The sequence below is a fragment of the Oncorhynchus kisutch genome, linkage group LG6 (genome assembly GCF_002021735.2).
Source record: "Oncorhynchus kisutch isolate 150728-3 linkage group LG6, Okis_V2, whole genome shotgun sequence".
In the NCBI taxonomy this organism is placed as follows: domain Eukaryota; kingdom Metazoa; phylum Chordata; class Actinopteri; order Salmoniformes; family Salmonidae; genus Oncorhynchus; species Oncorhynchus kisutch.
The window spans coordinates 42,220,858-42,241,543 of record NC_034179.2 but is presented as its reverse complement, the minus strand read 5'-3'; the positions used below and the strand labels follow the sequence as shown (position 1 = coordinate 42,241,543).

Sequence of the window (20,686 nt, the reverse complement as noted above, 5' to 3'; positions counted from 1 at the left end):
CTCCACCTCAAGCGAGCAAACCTAGGGACTTCCTTAGATATCTTGCACCAGCTGTTTGTTTACAAAAATACATCGGCCCCACCCTTTGTCTTACCAGAGGCTGCTGTTCTATCCTGCCGATAGAGTGTATAACCCGCTACCTGTATGTTATTAATGTTGTCGTTCATCCACTATTTCACAGCCTTTAATGTCCCGTTGGTAGGATATATACGTGCTTTCAGTTCGTCCCATTTATTTTCCAGCGATTGAACATTGGCTAACAGTACGGATGGCAAAGGCAGATTAGCCACTCATCGCCTGATCCTCACAAGGCACCGCAATCTCTTCCCGAGAAATCTCAGTTTCTTTCTCCAGCGAATGACGGGGATGAGGGCCTGTTCAGGTGTTTGAAGTATATCCTTCACGTCCGACTCATTAAAGAAAAATTCTTCGTCCAATTCTATGTGAGTAATCACTGTTCTGATGTCCAGAAGCTCTTTTTGGTCATAAGAGACGGTAGAAACAACATTAGATACAAAATAAGTTACAAACAATGCAAAATATCTAAAAAAAACAGCACAGTTGGTTAAGAGCCCATATTTGGTAGTGAGTGGAAATGTCAAGCGGATGCTACATATTTATACATCCAGTGAAATATATGTCTCATTCTTCTATCGGTTGTTGGGTCGTCACTAGTTACATATGTTTTGTGGCAACGGAAAAACATAATCTAGCAACTTTTAGCGACAATTCAAGGAACCAAGGAAAAATCAAGTCAGTCAGTCTTGAATTCATTGTTCAAAAGAGTTGGGGTCAAGTAACTTGCTAAAGAGTTGAAATGTGTTCATTGTTGGTGTTTTTGTGCAAGGGTGGGATTTTGAATTCACTGAAACTGGATACTGCCATTGTCATAAAAAATGGATCCGAGGAATTGAAAATGTTGTTACCCTATGTGACTGAACCTGAGGTGTCCACTGTAAGAACTGATCGCACATCACAAGTAAGAACTGTTTTATGAAGAGTGTAACTTGCAAATTGCATCGTCTTTTCTGTTTAGCTGACCTTAACCTCATGTACTTGTTTGACACAAGTAGCATACCCCTTTAAAGCTGGAATCCTTAATGGTGAAACAGCCACGTCCATTTGGGAAATTACAACAACAAAGAAGTTACTGCAAACAACGAAACACTGTTTTTTCCCTCGGACATCATTGCATGAGTGATAGAAAAGCACAAAATGTACAGTTTCGTCCATAAAATATAACAGTGCTGCGGGCAGCTGAGTGAAAATGGAGGAAAACTAAACTTCCAGGGGTCCTATCATCCTTTCACTCCCTCTCCTCACCCTTATTTCCCTCTGTATCCACAGCTAAAGCTACTTTCTACCACTCTAAATTTCAAGCTTCTGCCTCTAAACCTAGGAAACAATTTTCCACCTTCTCCTCCCTCCTTAATCCTCCACTCCCTCCCTCCCTGTGGGTGACTTTGAAAACAAGTTGTCATCTTTCTCCTTTCTTTCTCCAGATGACATCCTGCGACTAGTGAGGTCTGGCCACCCGGTAACCTGCCCACTCGACCCCATGCCCTCCTCCCTTCTCCAGACTATCTCTGGAGACTTCCTCACTAACCTCATTAACTCATCCCTAACCACTGGCTGCGTACCCTCTGACTTATAAATGGCTGGAGTTTCTCCCCTCCTCAAGAAAACAATACTCTACTCATCTGACGTCAAACTATAGACCTGTATCCTTTCTTTTCTTTCCAAAACACTTGAGTGTGCTATCTCTGCTCAACTTTCTCGTTATCTCTCTCAGAACGATCTTCTTGACCCTAACCACTCAGGCTTCAAGACGGGTCACTCAACCGAGACTGCTCTTCTCTGTGTCACGGAGGCTCTCCGCACTGCCAAAGCTGACTTTCTCTCCTCTGTTCTCATCCTCCTAGATCTTTGACACTGTGAAATATCAGATCCTCATCTCCACCCTCTCAGGGCTGGACGTCTCAGGCACTGCACACTCTTGGATTGCATCCTGCCTGGCAGGCCGCTCCTACCAGGTGACGTGGAGAGGATCTGTGTCTACACCATGTACTCTCACTGCTGGTGTCCCCCAGAGCTCGGTTCTAGGCTTTCTTCACTCTATACACCAAGTCACTCGACTCCGTCATATCCTCACATGTTCAAATGCTACACTCAACCCGATCACTCTGTTCTGCCACCTCAGGTCTCTTGGCCCTCCCACCCATATGGGAGGGCAGCTCCCGCTCAGACCAGTCCAAGCTCTTCTCTGTTCTGGCACCCCAATGGTGGAACCAGCTTCTCCCTGCCCATCTTCCCGAAAATATCTGAAACCCTTCAAACAGTATCTTAAATAATCCTCCTCCTCAACTTGAATGTACTTTCTATGCCTGTGATATGTAGTTGTCCCACTTAGCGATCTTACGGTGAATGCACTAACTGTAAACCGTTCTGGAAAATAGTTCAATGCTAAATGACTCAAATGTAAACCTAGTGGCCGAAGGAAAATAAACAAACTGAAAATGAGTAGAAGTGACACTACTATGCTACTATGACTGGATTGTGATATGATTCAAATGTATCAATACCATCTTCTTGAAAATGACTGTGCCTTCCTAAATGTTATTAATGGCCAATGTAACCCTGGAAATACACTGCCGTTCAAAGTTTGGGGTCACTTAGAAATGTCCTTGTTTTTGAAAGAAAAGCACATGTTCTTGTCCATTAAAATAACATCAAATTGATCAGAAATGCAGTGTAGACATTGCTAATGTTATAAACGACTATTGTAGCTGGAAACGGCAGATTATTTATGGAATATCTACATTGGCGTACAGAGGCCCATTATCAGCAACCATCACTACTGTGTTCCAATGGCACGTTTTAGCTAATTCAAGTTTATAATTTTAAAAGGCTAAGTGATCATTAGAAAATCATTTTGCAATTATGTTAGCACAGCTGAAAACTGTTATTCTGATTAAAGAAGCAATAGAACTGGCCTTCTTTAGACTAGATGGGTATCTGGAGGATCAGCATTTGTGGGTTTGATTACAGGCTCAAACTGGCCAGAAACAAATAACTTTCTTCTGAAACTCGTCAGTCTATTCTTGTTTTGAGAAATCAAGGCTATTCCATGCGAGAAATTGCCAAGAAACTGAAGCTCTCATACAACGCTGTGTACTACTCCCTTCACAGAACAGCACAAATTGGCTCTAACAAGAATAGAAAGAGGAGTGGGAGGCCCCGCTGCATAACTGAGCAAGTACATTTGAGTGTCTAGTTTGAGCAACAGAAGCCTCACAAGTCCTCTACTGGCAGCTTCATTAAATAGTACCCACAAAACACCCGTCTCAACATCAACAGTGAAGAGGCGACTCCGGGATGCTGGCCTTCTAGGCAGAGTTGCAAAGAAAAAGCCATATCTCAGACTGGCCAATAAAAAGAAAAGATTAAGATGGGCAAAATAACACAGACACTGGACAGAGGAAGATTGGAAAAGTGTTATGGACAGACGAATCTTAGTTGAGGTGTTCGGATCACAAAGAACATTCGTGAGATGCAGAAAAAATGAAAAGATGCTGGAGGAGTGATTGAGGCCATCTGTTAAGCACGGTTGAGACAATGTGGTGGTCTGGGGGTGCTTTGGTGGTGGCAAAGTGGGGGATTTGTACAGTGTAAAAGGGATCTTGAAGAAGGAAGGCTATCACTCCATTTTGCAATGCCATGCCATACCCTGTGGACAGAGCTTAATTGGAGCCAATTTCCTCCTACAACAGGACAATGACCCAAAGCACAGCTCCAAACTATGCAATAACTATTTAGGAAAGAAGCGGTCAGCTGGTATTCTGTCTATAATGGAGTGGCCAACACAGTCACCGGATCTCAACCATATTGAGCTGTTGTGGGAGTAGCTTGACCGTAAGGTACGTAAGAAGTGCCCATCAAGCAATCCAATTTGTGGGAGGTGCTTCAGGAAGCGTGGGGTGAAATCTCTTCAGATTACCTCAACAGATTACCTTTGATGAAAGCAACGTTTGAAGGACACAATTATTATATCAATGAAAAATCATTATTTATAACCTTGTCAACGTCTTGCAAAATGAATTGGAAATATAGTCAACTAATTTCATGTATATTTTCATGGAAAACAAGGACATTTCTAAGTGATCCCAAACCTTTGAACGGTAGTGTCAATATACTTGGGATTCCTATTCAATGCATAGGACTGTCTAATCCTATTTCTAATCCTATTTTCTGTCTAATCCTCCCAAATGGCGCAGCGCTCTATAGCACTGCATCTCAGTGCTAGAGGTGTCACTACAGATCCTGGTTCGATTACAGGCTGTATCACAACCGGCCGTGATTGGGAGTTGCATAGGGCGGCGCACAATTGGCCCAGCGTCGTCCGGGTTAGGGTTTGGCCGTGGTAGGCCGTCATTGTAAATAAGAATTTGTTCTTAATTGACTTGCCTAGTTAAATAAATAAAATAAAACAATTCCTACACCTAAATTCAACTTGCCAAAGCCACAATGTAAAAATGTTCCCAATAAACCTGTCACTGTGAGAAAGAGTGTAAAGAGTGTAATGATGAATCCTGCCTATCGCTGTTTGTAGGAGTTTGTCAAATGGAAGGGCTCGCTGTTCTTCCGTTTCGTTGCCGTGCTAGTGGATCCTGACCCTATTATCGCTAGGTAAGTGATGATCATTCATCAGTCACCAGTTCCAATAAAGAAATAACCTAATTAACTGAGGGAACTGTTAAATAAATCCCATCCCCGGTCCAACTCCTGCTCCAGAAGAACCCAGTGAGATTCTCGCAGCACTTCATCGAGTGCATCTTCCACTTCAACTACTATGAGAAATACAAGACCTACAACTAATTCCCTCAAAAGACCAGGTATGATTATGCTCCTATTTTGGGTTTAAAGAAGTTTCATACTTGGTACCAATTGCTTTCTACAAGGAAGGTAATAAGGACTATTCGAAGTCTGTGATTTTCAACCTGCACGCTGTCTTTGGGATATTGCTGACCAGCCCTTCATGGTTAGATGGTCAGAGATTTGCGCAGTGAAAATGTTTTATATTCAGTGTATGAGTAGTATAAATGGGTTGGTTGCTCAAGAAGCCAGTGTTTGGAGGATATATTGGCACGGGTGTTGTTAAGCCGAGACAAAGTTGATATATACTCCAAACACCGGCTTCGAGGGCATTATCACTTTTATACAACGGGTTACCAACATATTCAAATAATAATTGACATATTTTCATTAAAATTATTTTGATTATTTTATTCATACTATTTCATCCTTCCACAAGATATAGTCCAGACACAAATCTAGGGTTGCTATCCAAGCCGGCTGGTCATTTGTTCTATTGGTTCTGTTGCCAGAGACGCGACCCAGTCCATAAGTCTTTTTATTCTGTATCTATGGACGCGACCCAGTCATTCGTTTTTAATATTCCATTGTCATACTGGCTGGCAACGTTCTTATCCCTTGCTTGCTAGCTAGCCAACTACGGCTAACTTACAGTCACGTCAAACGTCAAAAAGAATAACAATAGCCGCATTTGCATTTGTTTAAGCTGTTTTCTAGTGACATGTATTCGGATACATCCATAACAATGCGCTAATGAGGCCTCCTGAGTGGCGCAGTGGTCTAAGGCACTGCATCGCAGTGCTAGCTGTGCCACTAGAGATCTTGGTTAAGGTCCAGGTTCTGTCGCAGCCAGTCGCGAACGGGAGACCCATGGTGCGGTGCACAATTGGCCCAGTGTCCTCCGGGTTAGAGGAGGGTTTGGCCGCGAGGGATGTTCTTGTCCCATCGCACACTAGCGACTCGTAGCGGGCCGGACGCAATCAATGCTGACACGTTCGCCAGGTGTACAGTGTTTCCTCCTTCACATTGGTGTGGCTGGCTTCCGGGTTAAGCGGGCGTTGTGTCAAGAAGCAGCGCGGCTTGGCTGGGTTGTGTTTCGGAGGACTCACGGCTCTCGACCTTCGTCTCTCCCGAGTCCGTACGGGAGTTGCAATGATGGGACAAGACTAACTACCAATTGGATACCACGCAATTGGGGAGAAAAATTGGTAAATAAAAAATGTATTAAAAAAAGAAAGAAAATGTCCTTACTCGTCAGGACTGACACTGTTGGTCAGAGGCGCTAACCTAATCACTTCAAACTGAAGCTGGAAAGACTGCAAACTAGCTGCACTTCATTTCACCTTTTTTTAAAGTACATTTCTTTGTGTATGTATATGTATATATATTTTATTATTATTTATTTTATTTATTGATTTAAAAAAACAAATATATATTCTTTTTGGATATATCCATAAAAATGATGCCAGCTGATTCATGATTTCGACTTGCTGACAAACGCTGCCTGCCCTGCTGTCTGTCTCGTCCCGACGTCCCGATACGTTCATTACTATTGGACAGCTGGAGATCGAATTTGAATATTAAAACAAAGTTGCAAATGTCAGAGAGACAGATGGCAAGGTTTATACAAATCTCTGCTGTTGAAAACGAAATGTTAGTCTAAAAGAAATGTGAGATAATGTCTAGATGCTTTTTATAGTGGAGATCAAATGTATCATTTGCCTGGCAGGGTTAATGAGACAGTGGATTGCGCAGTCAGATGGAACAGAGTAAATAGGCATTTTAACGTCATACATTTAGCCGGTGGTAATTTGTGGAATAGACACTGGCTGGAATGCGCTTTTAACCAATCAGCATTCAGGATTAGACACACCCGTTATATAATTCGCAACAAAACTGAAGTGTGCGCAGTTTTGGGGCCAAACAGACGGGTTTGGTTTAGATTGTTGACAACATGTAAGATATATTTAGTCACCAATGTTTATTGAAAACAAATACATTTGCACAATGAGCACGTGTCTGTCAAATGCATCGTTACAGTTGTTGGTTAGCTAACTAACTAATTTTTGCCATATTAGCATTGACATGAAATCAGTCAAAACAAGGCATGGTATCAAGAACAAGATGAAACGAGCCACTTACGTTTCCCCACGCGCCATGTGTTACAGAGTACATATGGGTGCCATTATGTTCAATAGCAATTATGTTGCTAGCCAGTACCTGGTCCTTAACAGGTTGGAAAACACTGTTGTAAATGTCTGATTATTTGTTCTCCCCGAAAGGAGACCAGAACAAAGAGAGGAGGGTAAGGATCTATAAGTTCCTGCTGGAGCACTTTAGACACCTAGGGCTTTAACATCACCATCAAGATCAGCTAGAACATCCTAGGTAAGAGCAACAACTGTGGTACATTGCAGGGTTCTCTCCAAAGAATGTAAGAGGGGCGATGTGCCACCTTCTGGACTGGCTGCATCACTATGTAAATACAAATATATATATATATATATAAATATAGCATTTTTTACTTGATTTGTTATCATTTAAGGACATTTTGTTTCCTCTACATTGCAGGAAATGGCAGTTAGTTGCAAAATACGAGTTCAAATTTATGCTTTGTGGATGGGGAGCTGCCCAGTGGAGGGGCGGTGGTGCCTGCCAAGACCTTTGGGATCCTCAGCCTCAAGGAGATCAAGCCGCCAGCGCTGAGTGGGGCAGCAGGGGCTGGTGGCGACGAGTAGATTGCCATGGCCAAGGTGGACCAGAAGAAGATAGTTTCATAGGTACGTTAAACTTTGAATATTGGTACTAGTAAAAATAGATTATGATAATTGTACTTGTAAATAATACAAAAGGGTACCACTTGGTTGCAATTGAAGCTTTGTTTAATTATTTACTTTTACAAGCAACATGTATTAATAGTACACACACTGTTTTATTATAAAACAATTGTTGTAGTAGTGATAATATCACTCTTTATGTCATTTATATCCAGTGACTTACAATAAACATGCACTTGTACCACACAGTACTTAAAACCACAACTTGTGTTCCAAGCCACTAGAGGGCGCCAACGGCTAACTAACAAACCCCCATCCATCCTTTCGTCCACCCACATCCAGAAGAAAGATTTGATCGATAACATGATTCCCATCATCATCAATCTGAAGAGCATGCTGAAACAGAAGCGCTGGCCAGTTCTGAAGGACATCATGGGCTCCCTCCAGGTAAGGGAGAGAGAGAGAGAGGACAGCCACCATCATGACATGGAGTCCATTGTCAAGGATAATGTCCCTGATAATGACCTTAGAAATTATACTGAACAAAAATATAAAAGAGCAATTTCAAAGATTTTACTGAGTTACAATTCATATAAGGAAATCAGTCAATTGAAATAAATAACTGAGGCTCTAATCTACAGATTTCATTCACATGACTGGGAGTACAGTTATGCATCTGTTGGTCACAGATACCTTAAAAAAGGTAGGGAGACATCGGTGGCATTGTGTTGTGTGACAACTACATATTTTAGTGGCCTTTTGTTCCCAGCACAAGATGCACCTGTATAATGATCATGCTCTTTAATCAGCTTCTTGATATGACACACCCATCAGGTGTATGGATTATCTTTATAAAGGTGAAGTGCTCACTAACAGGTATTTAAACACATTGAGCGAGAAATAAGCCCCCCCCCCCCCCCCCCCACACACTTTGAGCTATGCAGTCTGCAATCCCCATTCTGTTCGCCTCACATAACTCATGCTGTATTTGAACAACTATACATTCTAAAAACATTTAACAAGACTAGCTAGGCCAACGAAAGAGGACATGGACATTAACATTTTAAATGTGGCATTTTAAGAATATTTAGCTCTTCCAGCTGACGGACCTCCACATGGGGTCTGTGGTGTACACCACCGTTGGGTTCTCAGAATAGCAGTGGATACCTCTCCTAGAAACTGGACAGGAACATCAACTAGGCTATACTCGGATTCAGGTTGATCACTGTAGGTTTTAGCCTGATTCATTACGTAGAATAGAGGAGCACGTTGTGTTTACAAACACTGATAAAGCTTAGCTAATCAATTTGCATGTCCAAGAACACGCTACAACGCGCAGGGCGTTCTGTTCACAAACGCCGGGGAGAAGGCTTGCACTCCTAGCAACCCCACTATCTTACCTGGTTACCCAAATCCCTCCGCACTACCTGTTTTTGTTGCAGGCTGCTTCACCCAGCAGCGAACAGCAACCTCCCCCTTTTAAGGTGAGTGCAGTGCGGATACTCGCGAAGCCTATAAGCCTAACATTCATCAAGACCTGCCTGAGCTCTCTGCTGTGCCTTATCAGTTTGAGTCTTGCAAGCAAAAAGTTCATGATTTAGTGACATCATCCCTTACAGCTTCCCACAGCTTCACCACAATATTTTGGTTGTTTTTATGTGTTCTAAACCCAGAGGCACAACATCGCCATACTTACAGGAACGCTTTCGAAATAGACCAAACAGACCAGGCCAAGGTTTTAGGTTTGAGAAGTCAGTGAGAGAAGTGAAAGGTTCTTCCTTAGTTGTTAATTTTCTCAATCTAAAAGCACAACCTAGATTCAAGCCCATGTCTGAAGTAGTTGAACATGTTACTACTCCAACCTCGTGAAAGTGACAACCTGACGTTTTAATTTGTCAAAAACAATACATTTATGGATTCTTTCAACCCGACTGCCACCCACACAAGGTTTCAATCCAGACAACGTTGCATGACCCTAAACCTGCCTGGGGCTGCAGGCTATGAGTCAACATGTGCATCACTAATACATCCTAAACAGGGCTGAACAGTGACTGGTAGCAGGAATATATAACTACTTATGGTAATATATACATGTGAACAGGAGTAATATTGACCAGTAGCAGGATAAATACTAATGTTAATGGAAATCAATTAATGAACAGCAGTGTAATGGAGTAATACATCTAATCAATTACCATTTTAGCAGCAGGACAGTTGTGTCTGAGTGGGTAGAGACCTGTGGATGGGCATAGAATCTGTTTGGATAGTCTGAGGGAGAGCAGTAGTTTTGATCCATTTAAGTCTGTTTGTCTAGCTGAACCTTGATGCACCGGTACCGCCTGCTGGACAGGAGTATGGAGAACATACAAGGGTCACCAGCATCATCTCATCTCTCGTTTCATGATAAGCATATGGACACATGTAGCCCACGTGGAGGGTTTTTTATGTACATCCAAAACGGAAGCTGGCGAAAATCATGTAGGCCTACACAATACCTAGATAAAAAAAGCACTGTTTTGCTGCTTCCAAATTTGATCTTTTAATAAAGCTTGGGTGAATTTTCAAAGCAGTCTCAAGAGTCAAAATGTTTATTGCTAGGCTTGGCTACTTGTCGAACGCAAGTAGCCTTCATTGAGGGAGGGGTTTTAATCAAATGAAAGCAAATGGTGAAAAACATGATTTTTTTCTGTTTCTTAATACTTAATAGTATATGGGGCTTTGGTGACAAAACAGATGGCACTGTGATAGACTGCATCCAATTTGTTGAGTAGAGTGTTGGAGGCGATTTTATCAATTACATCGCCGAAGTCGAGGATCGGTAGGATGGTCAGTTTTACGAGGGTATGTTTGGCAGCATCAGTGAAGGATTCTTTGTTGCGAAATACGAAGCCGTTTGAGCGGTTGTTGGGAGCTAATCATAACTTCTGTTTAATTTTCACTTGGGGATTTATTTTCAGCTGCTGCTACAGCGGCACAAGTGCCAAACACACATTGTTTATTCCATGTGTAACTCTGTGTTGTATGTGTCGAACTGCTATGCTTTATCTTGGCCAGGTCGCAGTTGCAAACGAGAACTTGTTCTCAACTAGCCTACCTGGTGAAAAATAAATACACAAAAAAATGCTGTTTTTATTCAAATATAGAAGTATCTATCCCAACAATGCAGTTTTAAGAAGAAAAATAAATAAGTAAAAAATAGAAAATAAAAGTAACAAATAATTAAAGAGCAGCAGTAAAATAACAATAGTGAGGCTATATACAGGGGGTACCGTTACAGAGTCAATGTGCGGTGGCACCGGTTAGTTGAGGTACTATGTACATGTAGGAGTTAGTGACCATGCATAAATAATAAACAGAGTAGCAGCAGCGTAAAAGGGGGGATGCAAATAGTCTGGGTAGCCATCTGATTAGCTATTCAGGAAGCTGTTCAGGAATCTTATGGCTTGGGGGTAGAAGCTGTTAACAAGTCTTTTGGACCTAGACTTGGCGCTCCAGTACTGCTTGCCATACGGAACACGAGAGAACAGTCTGTGACTAAGGTGGCTGGAGTCTTTGACAATTTTTAGGGCCTTCCACTAACCCCACCTGGTATAGAGGTTCTGGATGGCAGGAAGCTTGGCCCCAGTTATGTACTGGGTCATACGCACTACCCTCTGTAGTGCCATTCGGTTGGAGGCTGAGCAGTTGCCATACCAGGCAGTGATGCAACCAGTCAGGATGCTCTCGATGTTGCAGCTGTGGAACCTTTTGAGGATCTGAGGACCCATGTCAAATCTTTTCAGTCTCCTGAGGGGGAATAGGCTTTGTCGTACCATCTTCACGACTGTCATGGTGTGTTTGGACCATGATAGTTTGTTGGTGACGTGGACACCAAGGAACTTGAAGCTCTCAACCTGCTCCACTACAGCCCTGTCGATGAGAATGGGGGTGTGCTCGGTCCTCCTTTTCGTGTAGTCCACAATCATCATCTTAGTCTTGATCACGTTGAGGGAGAGGTTGTTGTCCTGGCACCACACGGCCAGGTCTCTGACCACCTCCTTGTAGTTAAAGACCAAAAAGCTAATTTCCCAACATAATATCCTTGTTACATGTTACACAGGTAACATAAACTAAGTTACATTCGGGAAAGGAGTCAGCACCATCTTCAGTGACCGGAGAACAGGTATGCTACATTTTGATCTTTCGACAGATGCCATTTGATCATAAGAACATTGTGATAATGTGTTTGGTTTGACTGTTTTTTTCTTCTTCAAATCAAATCAAATCAAATTTTATTTGTCACATACACATGGTTAGCAGATGTTAATGTGAGTGTAGCGAAATGCTTGTGCTTCTAGTTCCGACAATGCAGTAATAACGAACAAGTAATCTAACTAACAATTCCAAAAAACGACTGTCTTATACACAGTGTAAGGGGATAAAGAATATGTACATAAGGATATATGAATGAGTGATGGTACAGAGCAGCATAGGCAAGATACAGTAGATGATATCGAGTACAGTATAACATATGAGATGAGTATGTAAACAAAGTGGCATAGTTAAAGTGGCTAGTGATACATGTATTACATAAGGATGTAGTCGATGATATAGAGTACAGTATATACGTATGCATATGAGATGAATAATGTAGGGTAAGTAACATTATATAAGGTAGCATTGTTTAAAGTGGCTAGTGATATATTTACATCATTTCCCATCAATTCCCATTATTAAAGTGGCTGGAGTTGAGTCAGTGTCATTGACAGTGTGTTGGCAGCAGCCACTCAATGTTAGTGGTGGCTGTTTAACAGTCTGATGGCCTTGAGATAGAAGCTGTTTTTCAGTCTCTCGGTCCCAGCTTTGATGCACCTGTACTGACCTCGCCTTCTGGATGACAGCGGGGTGAACAGGCAGTGGCTCGGGTGGTTGATGTCCTTGATGATCTTTATGGCCTTCCTGTAGCATCGGGTGGTGTAGGTGTCCTGGAGGGCAGGTAGTTTGCCCCCGGTGATGCGTTGTGCAGACCTCACTACCCTCTGGAGAGCCTTACGGTTGAGGGCGGTGCAGTTGCCATACCAGGCGGTGATACAGGATGCTCTCGATTGTGCATCTGTAGAAGTTTGTGAGTGCTTTTGGTGACAAGCCGAATTTCTTCAGCCTCCTGAGGTTGAAGAGGCGCTGCTGCGCCTTCTTCACGATGCTGTCTGTGTGAGTGGACCAATTCAGTTTGTCTGTGATGTGTATGCCGAGGAACTTAAAACTTGCTACCCTCTCCACTACTGTTCCATCGATGTGGATAGGGGGGTGTTCCCTCTGCTGTTTCCTGAAGTCCACAATCATCTCCTTAGTTTTGTTGACGTTGAGTGTGAGGTTATTTTCCTGACACCACACTCCGAGGGCCCTCACCTCCTCCCTGTAGGCCGTCTCGTCGTTGTTGGTAATCAAGCCTACCACTGTTGTGTCGTCCGCAAACTTGATGATTGAGTTGGAGGCGTGCGTGGCCACGCAGTTGTGGGTGAACAGGGAGTACAGGAGAGGGCTCAGAACGCACCCTTGTGGGGCCACAGTGTTGAGGATCAGCGGGGAGATGTTGTTGCCTACCCTCACCACCTGGGGGCGGCCCGTCAGGAAGTCCAGTACCCAGTTGCACAGGGCGGGGTCGAGACCCAGGGTCTCGAGCTTGATGACGAGCTTGGAGGGTACTATGGTGTTGAATGCCGAGCTGTAGTCGATGAACAGCATTCTCACATAGGTATTCCTCTTGTCCAGATGGGTTAGGGCAGTGTGCAGTGTGGTTGAGATTGCATCGTCTGTGGACCTATTTGGGCGGTAAGAAAATTGGAGTGGGTCTAGGGTGTCAGGTAGGGTGGAGGTGATATGGTCCTTGACTAGTCTCTCAAAGCACTTCATGATGACGGATGTGAGTGCTACGGGGCGGTAGTCGTTTAGCTCAGTTACCTTAGCTTTCTTGGGATCAGGAACAATGGTGGCCCTCTTGAAGCATGTGGGAACAGCAGACTGGTATAGGGATTGATTGAATATGTCCGTAAACACACCGGCCAGCTGGTCTGCGCATGCTCTGAGGGCGCGGCTGGGGATGCCGTCTGGGCCTGCAGCCTTGCGAGGGTTAACACGTTTAAATGTCTTACTCACCTCGGCTGCAGTGAAGGAGAGACCGCATGTTTTCGTTGCAGGCCGTGTCAGTGGCACTGTATTGTCCTCAAAGCGGGCAAAAAAGTTATTTAGTCTGCCTGGGAGCAAGAAATCCTGGTCCGTGACTGGGCTGGATTTCTTCATGTAGTCTGTGATTGACTGTAGACCCTGCCACATACCTCTTGTGTCTGAGCCGTTGAATTGAGATTCTACTTTGTCTCTGTACTGGCGCTTAGCTTGTTTGATAGCCTTGCGGAGGGAATAGCTGCACTGTTTGTATTCGGTCATGTTACCAGACACCTTGCCCTGATTAAAAGCAGTGGTTCGCGCTTTCAGTTTCACACGAATGCTGCCATCAATCCACGGTTTCTGGTTAGGGAATGTTTTAATCGTTGCTATGGGAACGACATCTTCAACGCACGTTCTAATGAACTCGCACACCGAATCAGCGTATTCGTCAATGTTGTTATCTGACGCAATACGAAACATCTCCCAGTCCACGTGATGGAAGCAGTCTTGGAGTGTGGAGTCAGCTTGGTCGGACCAGCGTTGGACAGACCTCAGCATGGGAGCCTCTTGTTTTAGTTTCTGTCTGTAGGCAGGGATCAACAAAATGGAGTCGTGGTCAGCTTTTCCGAAAGGGGGGCGGGGCAGGGCCTTATATGCGTCGCGGAAGTTAGAGTAACAATGATCCAAGGTCTTTCCACCCCTGGTTGCGCAATCGATATGCTGATAAAATTTAGGGAGTCTTGTTTTCAGATTAGCCTTGTTAAAATCCCCAGCTACAATGAATGCAGCCTCCGGATAAATCGTTTCCAGTTTGCAGAGTTAAATAAAGTTCGTTCAGAGCCATCGATGTGTCTGCTTGGGGGGGGATATATACGGCTGTGATTATAATCGAAGAGAATTCTCTTGGTAGATAATGCGGTCTACATTTGATTGTGAGGAATTCTAAATCAGGTGAACAGAAGGATTTGAGTTCCTGTATGTTTCTTTCATCACACCATGTCACGTTGGCCATAAGGCATACGCCCCCGCCCCTCTTCTTACCAGAAAGATGTTTGTTTCTGTCGGCGCGATGCGTGGAGAAACCCGTTGGCTGCACCGCTTCGGATAGCGTCTCTCCAGTTAGCCATGTTTCCGTGAAGCAAAGAACGTTAGTCTCTGATGTCCCTCTGGAATGCTACCCTTGCTCGGATTTCATCAACCTTGTTGTCAAGAGACTGGACATTGGCAAGAAGAATGCTAGGGAGTGGTGCACGGTGTGCCAGTCTCCGGAGTCTGACCAGAAGACCGCCTCGTTTCCCTCTCTTTCGGAGTCGTTTTTTTGGGTCGCTGCATGGAATCCACTCCGTTGTCCTGTTTGTAAGGCAGAACACAGGATCCGCGTCGCGAAAAACATATTCTTGGTCGTACTGATGGTGAGTTGACGCTGATCTTATATTCAGTAGTTCTTCTCGACTGTATGTAATGAAACCTAAGATGACCTGGGGTACTAATGTAAGAAATAACAAAAAACTGCATAGTTTCCTAGGAACGCGAAGAGAGGCGGCCATCTCTGTCGGCGCCGGAAGTATTCACAGGTTCAAAGACTGGGGAAGATGTCACCTGATCAGCAGCAAGTAAAAAATGTAAAGCGTTAAACCATTTTAAATGGGTTGAATGTTTCACCTGATTATTCTCTTGTATTTTCAGAACTCGTGTCAAGGTAATGGAACTTGCAGTCCCCACTCAATAATAAAACAAGACAAATCCAGCAAAAGTTGTTTATTTTTCTCTTTTTCATGTTCTCTTCTGTCCGCACTGAACACACTCAATGTCCTATCTAATATTTTCTGCTTTTATTTTTGTAAATGAAAATCCACTGCACATGTCAGAATATTAGAAGTGAGTTTTATTATTCATAGACATACGGTTTAAGAATTCTCAGAGGATTTGTACCTGGCCTGAGATGGGTGTTACATGAGTTTGGTTCAGAAAATGTCATCAATAAATTAAACATGTGAACACTTGAAAAGCTTGAACCTTGACATGACTTCAATGCCAACATCCAGCATTGGAGAAATTAGAGGAAGATTTTCAACACACTGATTTTCATGATCTTTGGATTGGAGGAAACGTGATTGGCAGTTAGTACACAGAACATGTATTGGAATACATCTTTCACTGTGTATTTACAACTAAATTGTAGGTTTTAAAGAAAGGGCTTGTAAATAACATCTATTTTCAATGCCTTCGAAGTTGCAGGTGTTTTCTGGCTTTATGGTAAATGTAGGCCACATGCTTTTGTGTTTCTCCATCCATTTAGTCTGTTCAACTTTGTATATGTTCTGTTTGTGTACTAGTGCTGTGTCTACTCTTTACCAAAAATAATTCCCACTATATTTAGGCACTAATACATCTCTATTTCTACTCCAATGGAAACGAGTTTAATCCTTCAAAGAATGTAAAACGAGAATCTATTTACAAAGCAAAGCAGATATGTACAAATTATTTGGGTGGGAAAATGTTACACTATGCCTTAAGAATAGGTGGCAATGTCATCATTCCTCTCAAACGCTGTTTGTAGAGTTAATGCCATTAAAGTTTGTTTAAAAAAAGTGTTGAAGCTGATCTATTGTTGTAATGGCAGAAGGCACTTAAAAGGAATGATCTTTATCAATGTACAAATGAAAAACTTCAGTACCTGTTTTGTGAAAAACTATTTGTGTATCAGGCAATTGTTGTGTATCTCAGAATGTTTTGTAACTCTTGGAAATGTCTGAAATGAATCTGGGAAAATGTCAAATACCATTTGTCTAAGTCGTTTACTTCAATTTTCTATTTCAAATGGAGTTTTCAGTTATTTTTGCCTGGAGTAGAGATGATTGAACAGTATTGATATCTTCCTGTGTAAACATTAGGCAGATCAGCTCTACCATGACCATGTCTTTTTCAAACCATGGAAAGAGTTTCATATTGCCTCCTTTTGGTAGTTTTATATCTGATTATTCTCCAATGTTTTTCACCATAGTCTCGATTGGTGGGGGTGGGAGGGAACAAACTATTATCTATATACAATCAGTACAATTGTTAGCCAACATCAACCCTGTATTATTACAAATACTGAACATGTTCCTCACATACAGCAAAAAAAACAACCTAGACAGTATATTCAAAATATACAAGATAAACAGAAAGCACAGAAGGACACTTAAAATCAAGGATATGCACCACTGATTGTGTACAGTGTTTCCTAGCTTTTGGCTGGTACTCTTTGAAGCCTCCTACTGTCTAAGACTATATCTACAATACAAACATCAACATGTAACTTTCTTTCAATATTAACATGGAAATCCCAGCAGTGAATAAAATATCTAAGACCATTCTAGAGGAAAACCTTGATATGCTAGGTTTTGTAATTACATATTTTTTTCATGATCAGGAAAGGTGACTGTTTACAGCTGAATATTGAGTGGTTGAAACTTAGATATTTTTCCCAAAACCAAATTTAAAAAAACGGTTAGTATTTTACAAATATTTTAAAAAGTAAACCTTTATCTATAGGCGTTTCAAAATATATTCCATCAAAAATAGTCTGACATTTTGCTGGTAGAAAAAAAAAGCTATAAATGACAAAGGTTTTTGAAGCAAATGTTTACAGTAGAAATGTGTTATGTTAGATTTACTTCAGAACTTAGCTAAATACTTTTTTCCCTCCTAGCAGAAGATCCTACATAAATGTTTTTTCCCCCCCGCAGATGATGTTAAATACCTTTTAAAACATGCAATAACTAACTTAACTCCATAATTTAGCAAAATAAGTTGATTGGTGATGAAAGCAGTCAACAAGTTGGTTTCAAAACTTGTCTGTAACAATGGCTAACAGTTCTATATAGATGTGAAAACTTGTCTGTAACAATGGCTAACAGTTCTATATAGATGTGAAAACGTGTCTGTAACAATGGCTAACAGTTCTATATAGATGTGAAAACTTGTTTGTAACAATGGTTAACAGTTCTATATAGATGTGAAAACGTGTCTGTAACAATGGTTAACAGTTCTATATAGATGTGAAAACTTGTCTGTAACAATGGTTAACAGTTCTATATAGATGTGAAAACTTGTCATCTTTGGCAAACTTGAATCATTTCAGACATGCTGAGAGCTCAAGGCACGTACTGTGGCAGCTCACTGGTCATCTCACACACTTAATGAGTTCCTTCCAAAGTACCACACCTTTCACTTCCATGCCCTTCGTCTTTCTCTTCAGATGACAAACGAAGATTTGTGTCGGAAGTCGCCCTGGAATAAAAAGGAAGAGCAAGTAAGCTAAAGTTGAAGGACTGCCTAGTTGAACTTTTTGGAGTTAAAAAAAATGTTCTTTACGCACCTCGTCCTCGGCTCTGACGTAGTCCACTCCTTCTCCTTTGGCTGGTGCTTTGTAACTGTGAAACACAACGGAGACATGATCAGAAGGCATTATGCTGTTGCAAAAACAACACATTTCTAGAAAGAATTGTTCCATGCATGTTATAAAACCTTGGGCTGTAAGTTAACCAGGTCAAGTTGTGAGGTCAAGTTTGTTCATAAAGTCTAAATTGGCAAATGTTAAACCTCAATGAGCCATGACCCATCCCTATTGCCGCTCAAGAGGAAGTTTCACTCACTTGTTTCCAGTCTGTTTCTGGCTGGCGAAGTAGCCACGCTTGTACGCAAAGCAGAGGCCCACTGTTATGCACAATAGCACCACCACCAGCACTCCCAGGATGATCCTGGCGATATTGATATCATCTGGGGAAGAACAACAGGAAGAATGAAGAATTGATGTTGAGATACCTTCAACTGGCTCTTCATGAATTGAACACGGGACTACTGGGATGACATGCTTCAACAAACAACATGTGTCTTGTGTACAAATTTGTCAGCTGTCAGACAGACTTACAGATTTCCATTGTCTGCGGTCCACACTCTGAGTGGCCCGCGTCGTTCTTTGCTCGGCAGAAGTACTCTGCTGAGTCGTTCATTCTGACAGCACTGAATTTCTGCAGAGGAAAAACCAACAGCAGCAAGTCTCAATTACACTCCGTATAAACGGAGTCCTTTCATTCTGGTGTATTTACTGCATGTGGGAAAGTGCAGGCTTTATAACGAGGTTCAATTTGAATTACATTGGGGGGTGGAACTGTCCTGAAAATGAGTTGCTTTACTGTTCAACAGATATCCCTTCAGTTCTCGTTGTATGCTGTCTCCCATCGGATTTTAACCCACGTTAATGAAGGTCTTGTCCTCTAATTCTAGTCCTGTTACTAATTAGTTAGCTTTCAGTTGGATATGAAAAGCAGATTTGGCAGCATGTGCTGGTGGTCTTCAAGGACAAGCGGCCAATATGAACAGTAGTAGGGTGTGACTCCCTGGAAGTAAAGTATGTCAGTGACAGCCAGGCCAAACTTTAGAAGCCAGTGTAAAGGTTGAGTGGAGTGAAAAGGCCGAGCCACTGACTATCTGGCTGAGCAGGGGAGAGAGAGTTCAGGAATGTACCAATGAGGACAGCAGATTCCCCTAATGGCTCAAGCCCCCTCACACCATCAACTGTCACCCCAAAATATCTGCCCCTACCGCTGGGGGCAAGGCCACCACCCCCGCAGCCTTGCCTTGCACTACAGTGGCCCCTTCCCTCCCAGTCACCGCATACAAACAAACACTCACCAGGGTGCCTGTTTCGGCATTGAGCGTGTAGGAGGAGTTGATGAACTTAGGGCTGGTCTTGGGGTCATCTGGGATTTCCTCCTTGTTGCGGAACCATTGGTACTGAGACTTGGGGAAACCTTGATCCTCCACGCATCGCAGCTCTGCCGCCGTCCCTACAGGCACCGATTTGGGGACAGCACATTTCGGCACCACTGGCTTCACTGTGGACACAATCACACATTTAGCAATGGCAACATTCAGCATCTGATTGTGTCAAAAACAGCATAGCCTATGATGCACACTGAATTGTAGTTACTAAGCCAATGAATGATCTCGGAGGGTGGGTATGTGTTTTTTGCCCCGTGCCAAACCCTGCCAACACTTTCCATCTTTAGCACTGCGATTTAGCGAGGGTGCAGTTTCAGAGGTTTCCCCATATAGCTCAGAACACGCCTTTGGGGCAGGGACGGGCCTGTCAAAAAGCATCCTCATACAGTACGTGTGCCAAAAGGTTGGCGTGACCTAAAACACGGTTTCAGCTTACAGCATCGATAGTTGTAACCACTAATGCAGCTCCGTTTTAGTAAAACAGGAAAAACGAGTCCCTGTAAACTGATATGGCTGTTTTAGGTACAAAGACTACATGTTCATTGTGTTTTGTATGTTATGTTTCATAGCAACTTTCAAAGCTTCAAGGTTTAAGACTAACGGCAAACATTTTAGCAGGGAAATTATGAGATGCATTAAATCATGATGAGATGATGAGATGCATTATTGCAACGCAAATGACTGATGGCAAGGTAGCAGCAATGCTCCATTCCCCAAACATGTCATTTCAGTCATAGCCACAAGGTGATGCATCTTCGTGTGGGTGTATATTCTTGAATTTATTCTGGTTTCAATATTATACCACAGTTTACTGTAGTAATACAACTAATGATGTGCTTCTGGTGCAAGAGGCTGATGATGATGTGTTGAGCAGATGTGAAGAAATGTGGCTGGGTGGGATGATAGACCTACCTCTTACGACGAGGTTGATCAAAATCTCATCAAAGGATTTAAGGTCAGTCTGGGCGCTGACCTCGCAACGGTAACTGGCTGAGTCTGATCTTGTGGCGTTGGTTATCACCAATGTCGCAGGCTCTCTGATCATAGCTCTGCCCTCCAAATCTCCTGCAGGATTAAAAAACATGCTTTAAGTTGACATTGATTTAATACAGGAATAATTCATG

At 42.6% G+C, this 20,686-nt stretch overlaps 1 protein-coding gene and 1 long non-coding RNA gene across 2 annotated transcripts in view; one reads left to right on the top strand and one right to left on the bottom strand.

The window, feature by feature from the left end:
- Positions 1-6,761: 6,761 nt before the first annotated feature.
- Positions 6,762-7,652, top strand: LOC116374400 (uncharacterized). The gene is made up of 3 exons (XR_004210315.1): positions 6,762-6,828; positions 7,155-7,260; positions 7,444-7,652. It is a non-coding gene; the product is annotated as an uncharacterized LOC116374400 (long non-coding RNA).
- A 7,884-nt stretch (positions 7,653-15,536) lies between these two features.
- LOC109892862 (junctional adhesion molecule C-like) overlaps positions 15,537-20,686 on the bottom strand; it is a 54,725-nt gene continuing 49,575 nt past the window's right edge. The window contains exons 4-9 of the mRNA XM_020485704.2: positions 20,475-20,627; positions 19,473-19,675; positions 18,709-18,808; positions 18,434-18,557; positions 18,157-18,211; positions 15,537-18,068 (exon numbers count right to left, since the gene is read on the bottom strand). Of these exons, the coding sequence (XP_020341293.1) occupies positions 18,033-18,068; positions 18,157-18,211; positions 18,434-18,557; positions 18,709-18,808; positions 19,473-19,675; positions 20,475-20,627 (671 nt within the window). The 3' untranslated portion in view covers positions 15,537-18,032. The remainder of the gene's footprint in view (positions 18,069-18,156; positions 18,212-18,433; positions 18,558-18,708; positions 18,809-19,472; positions 19,676-20,474; positions 20,628-20,686) is intronic.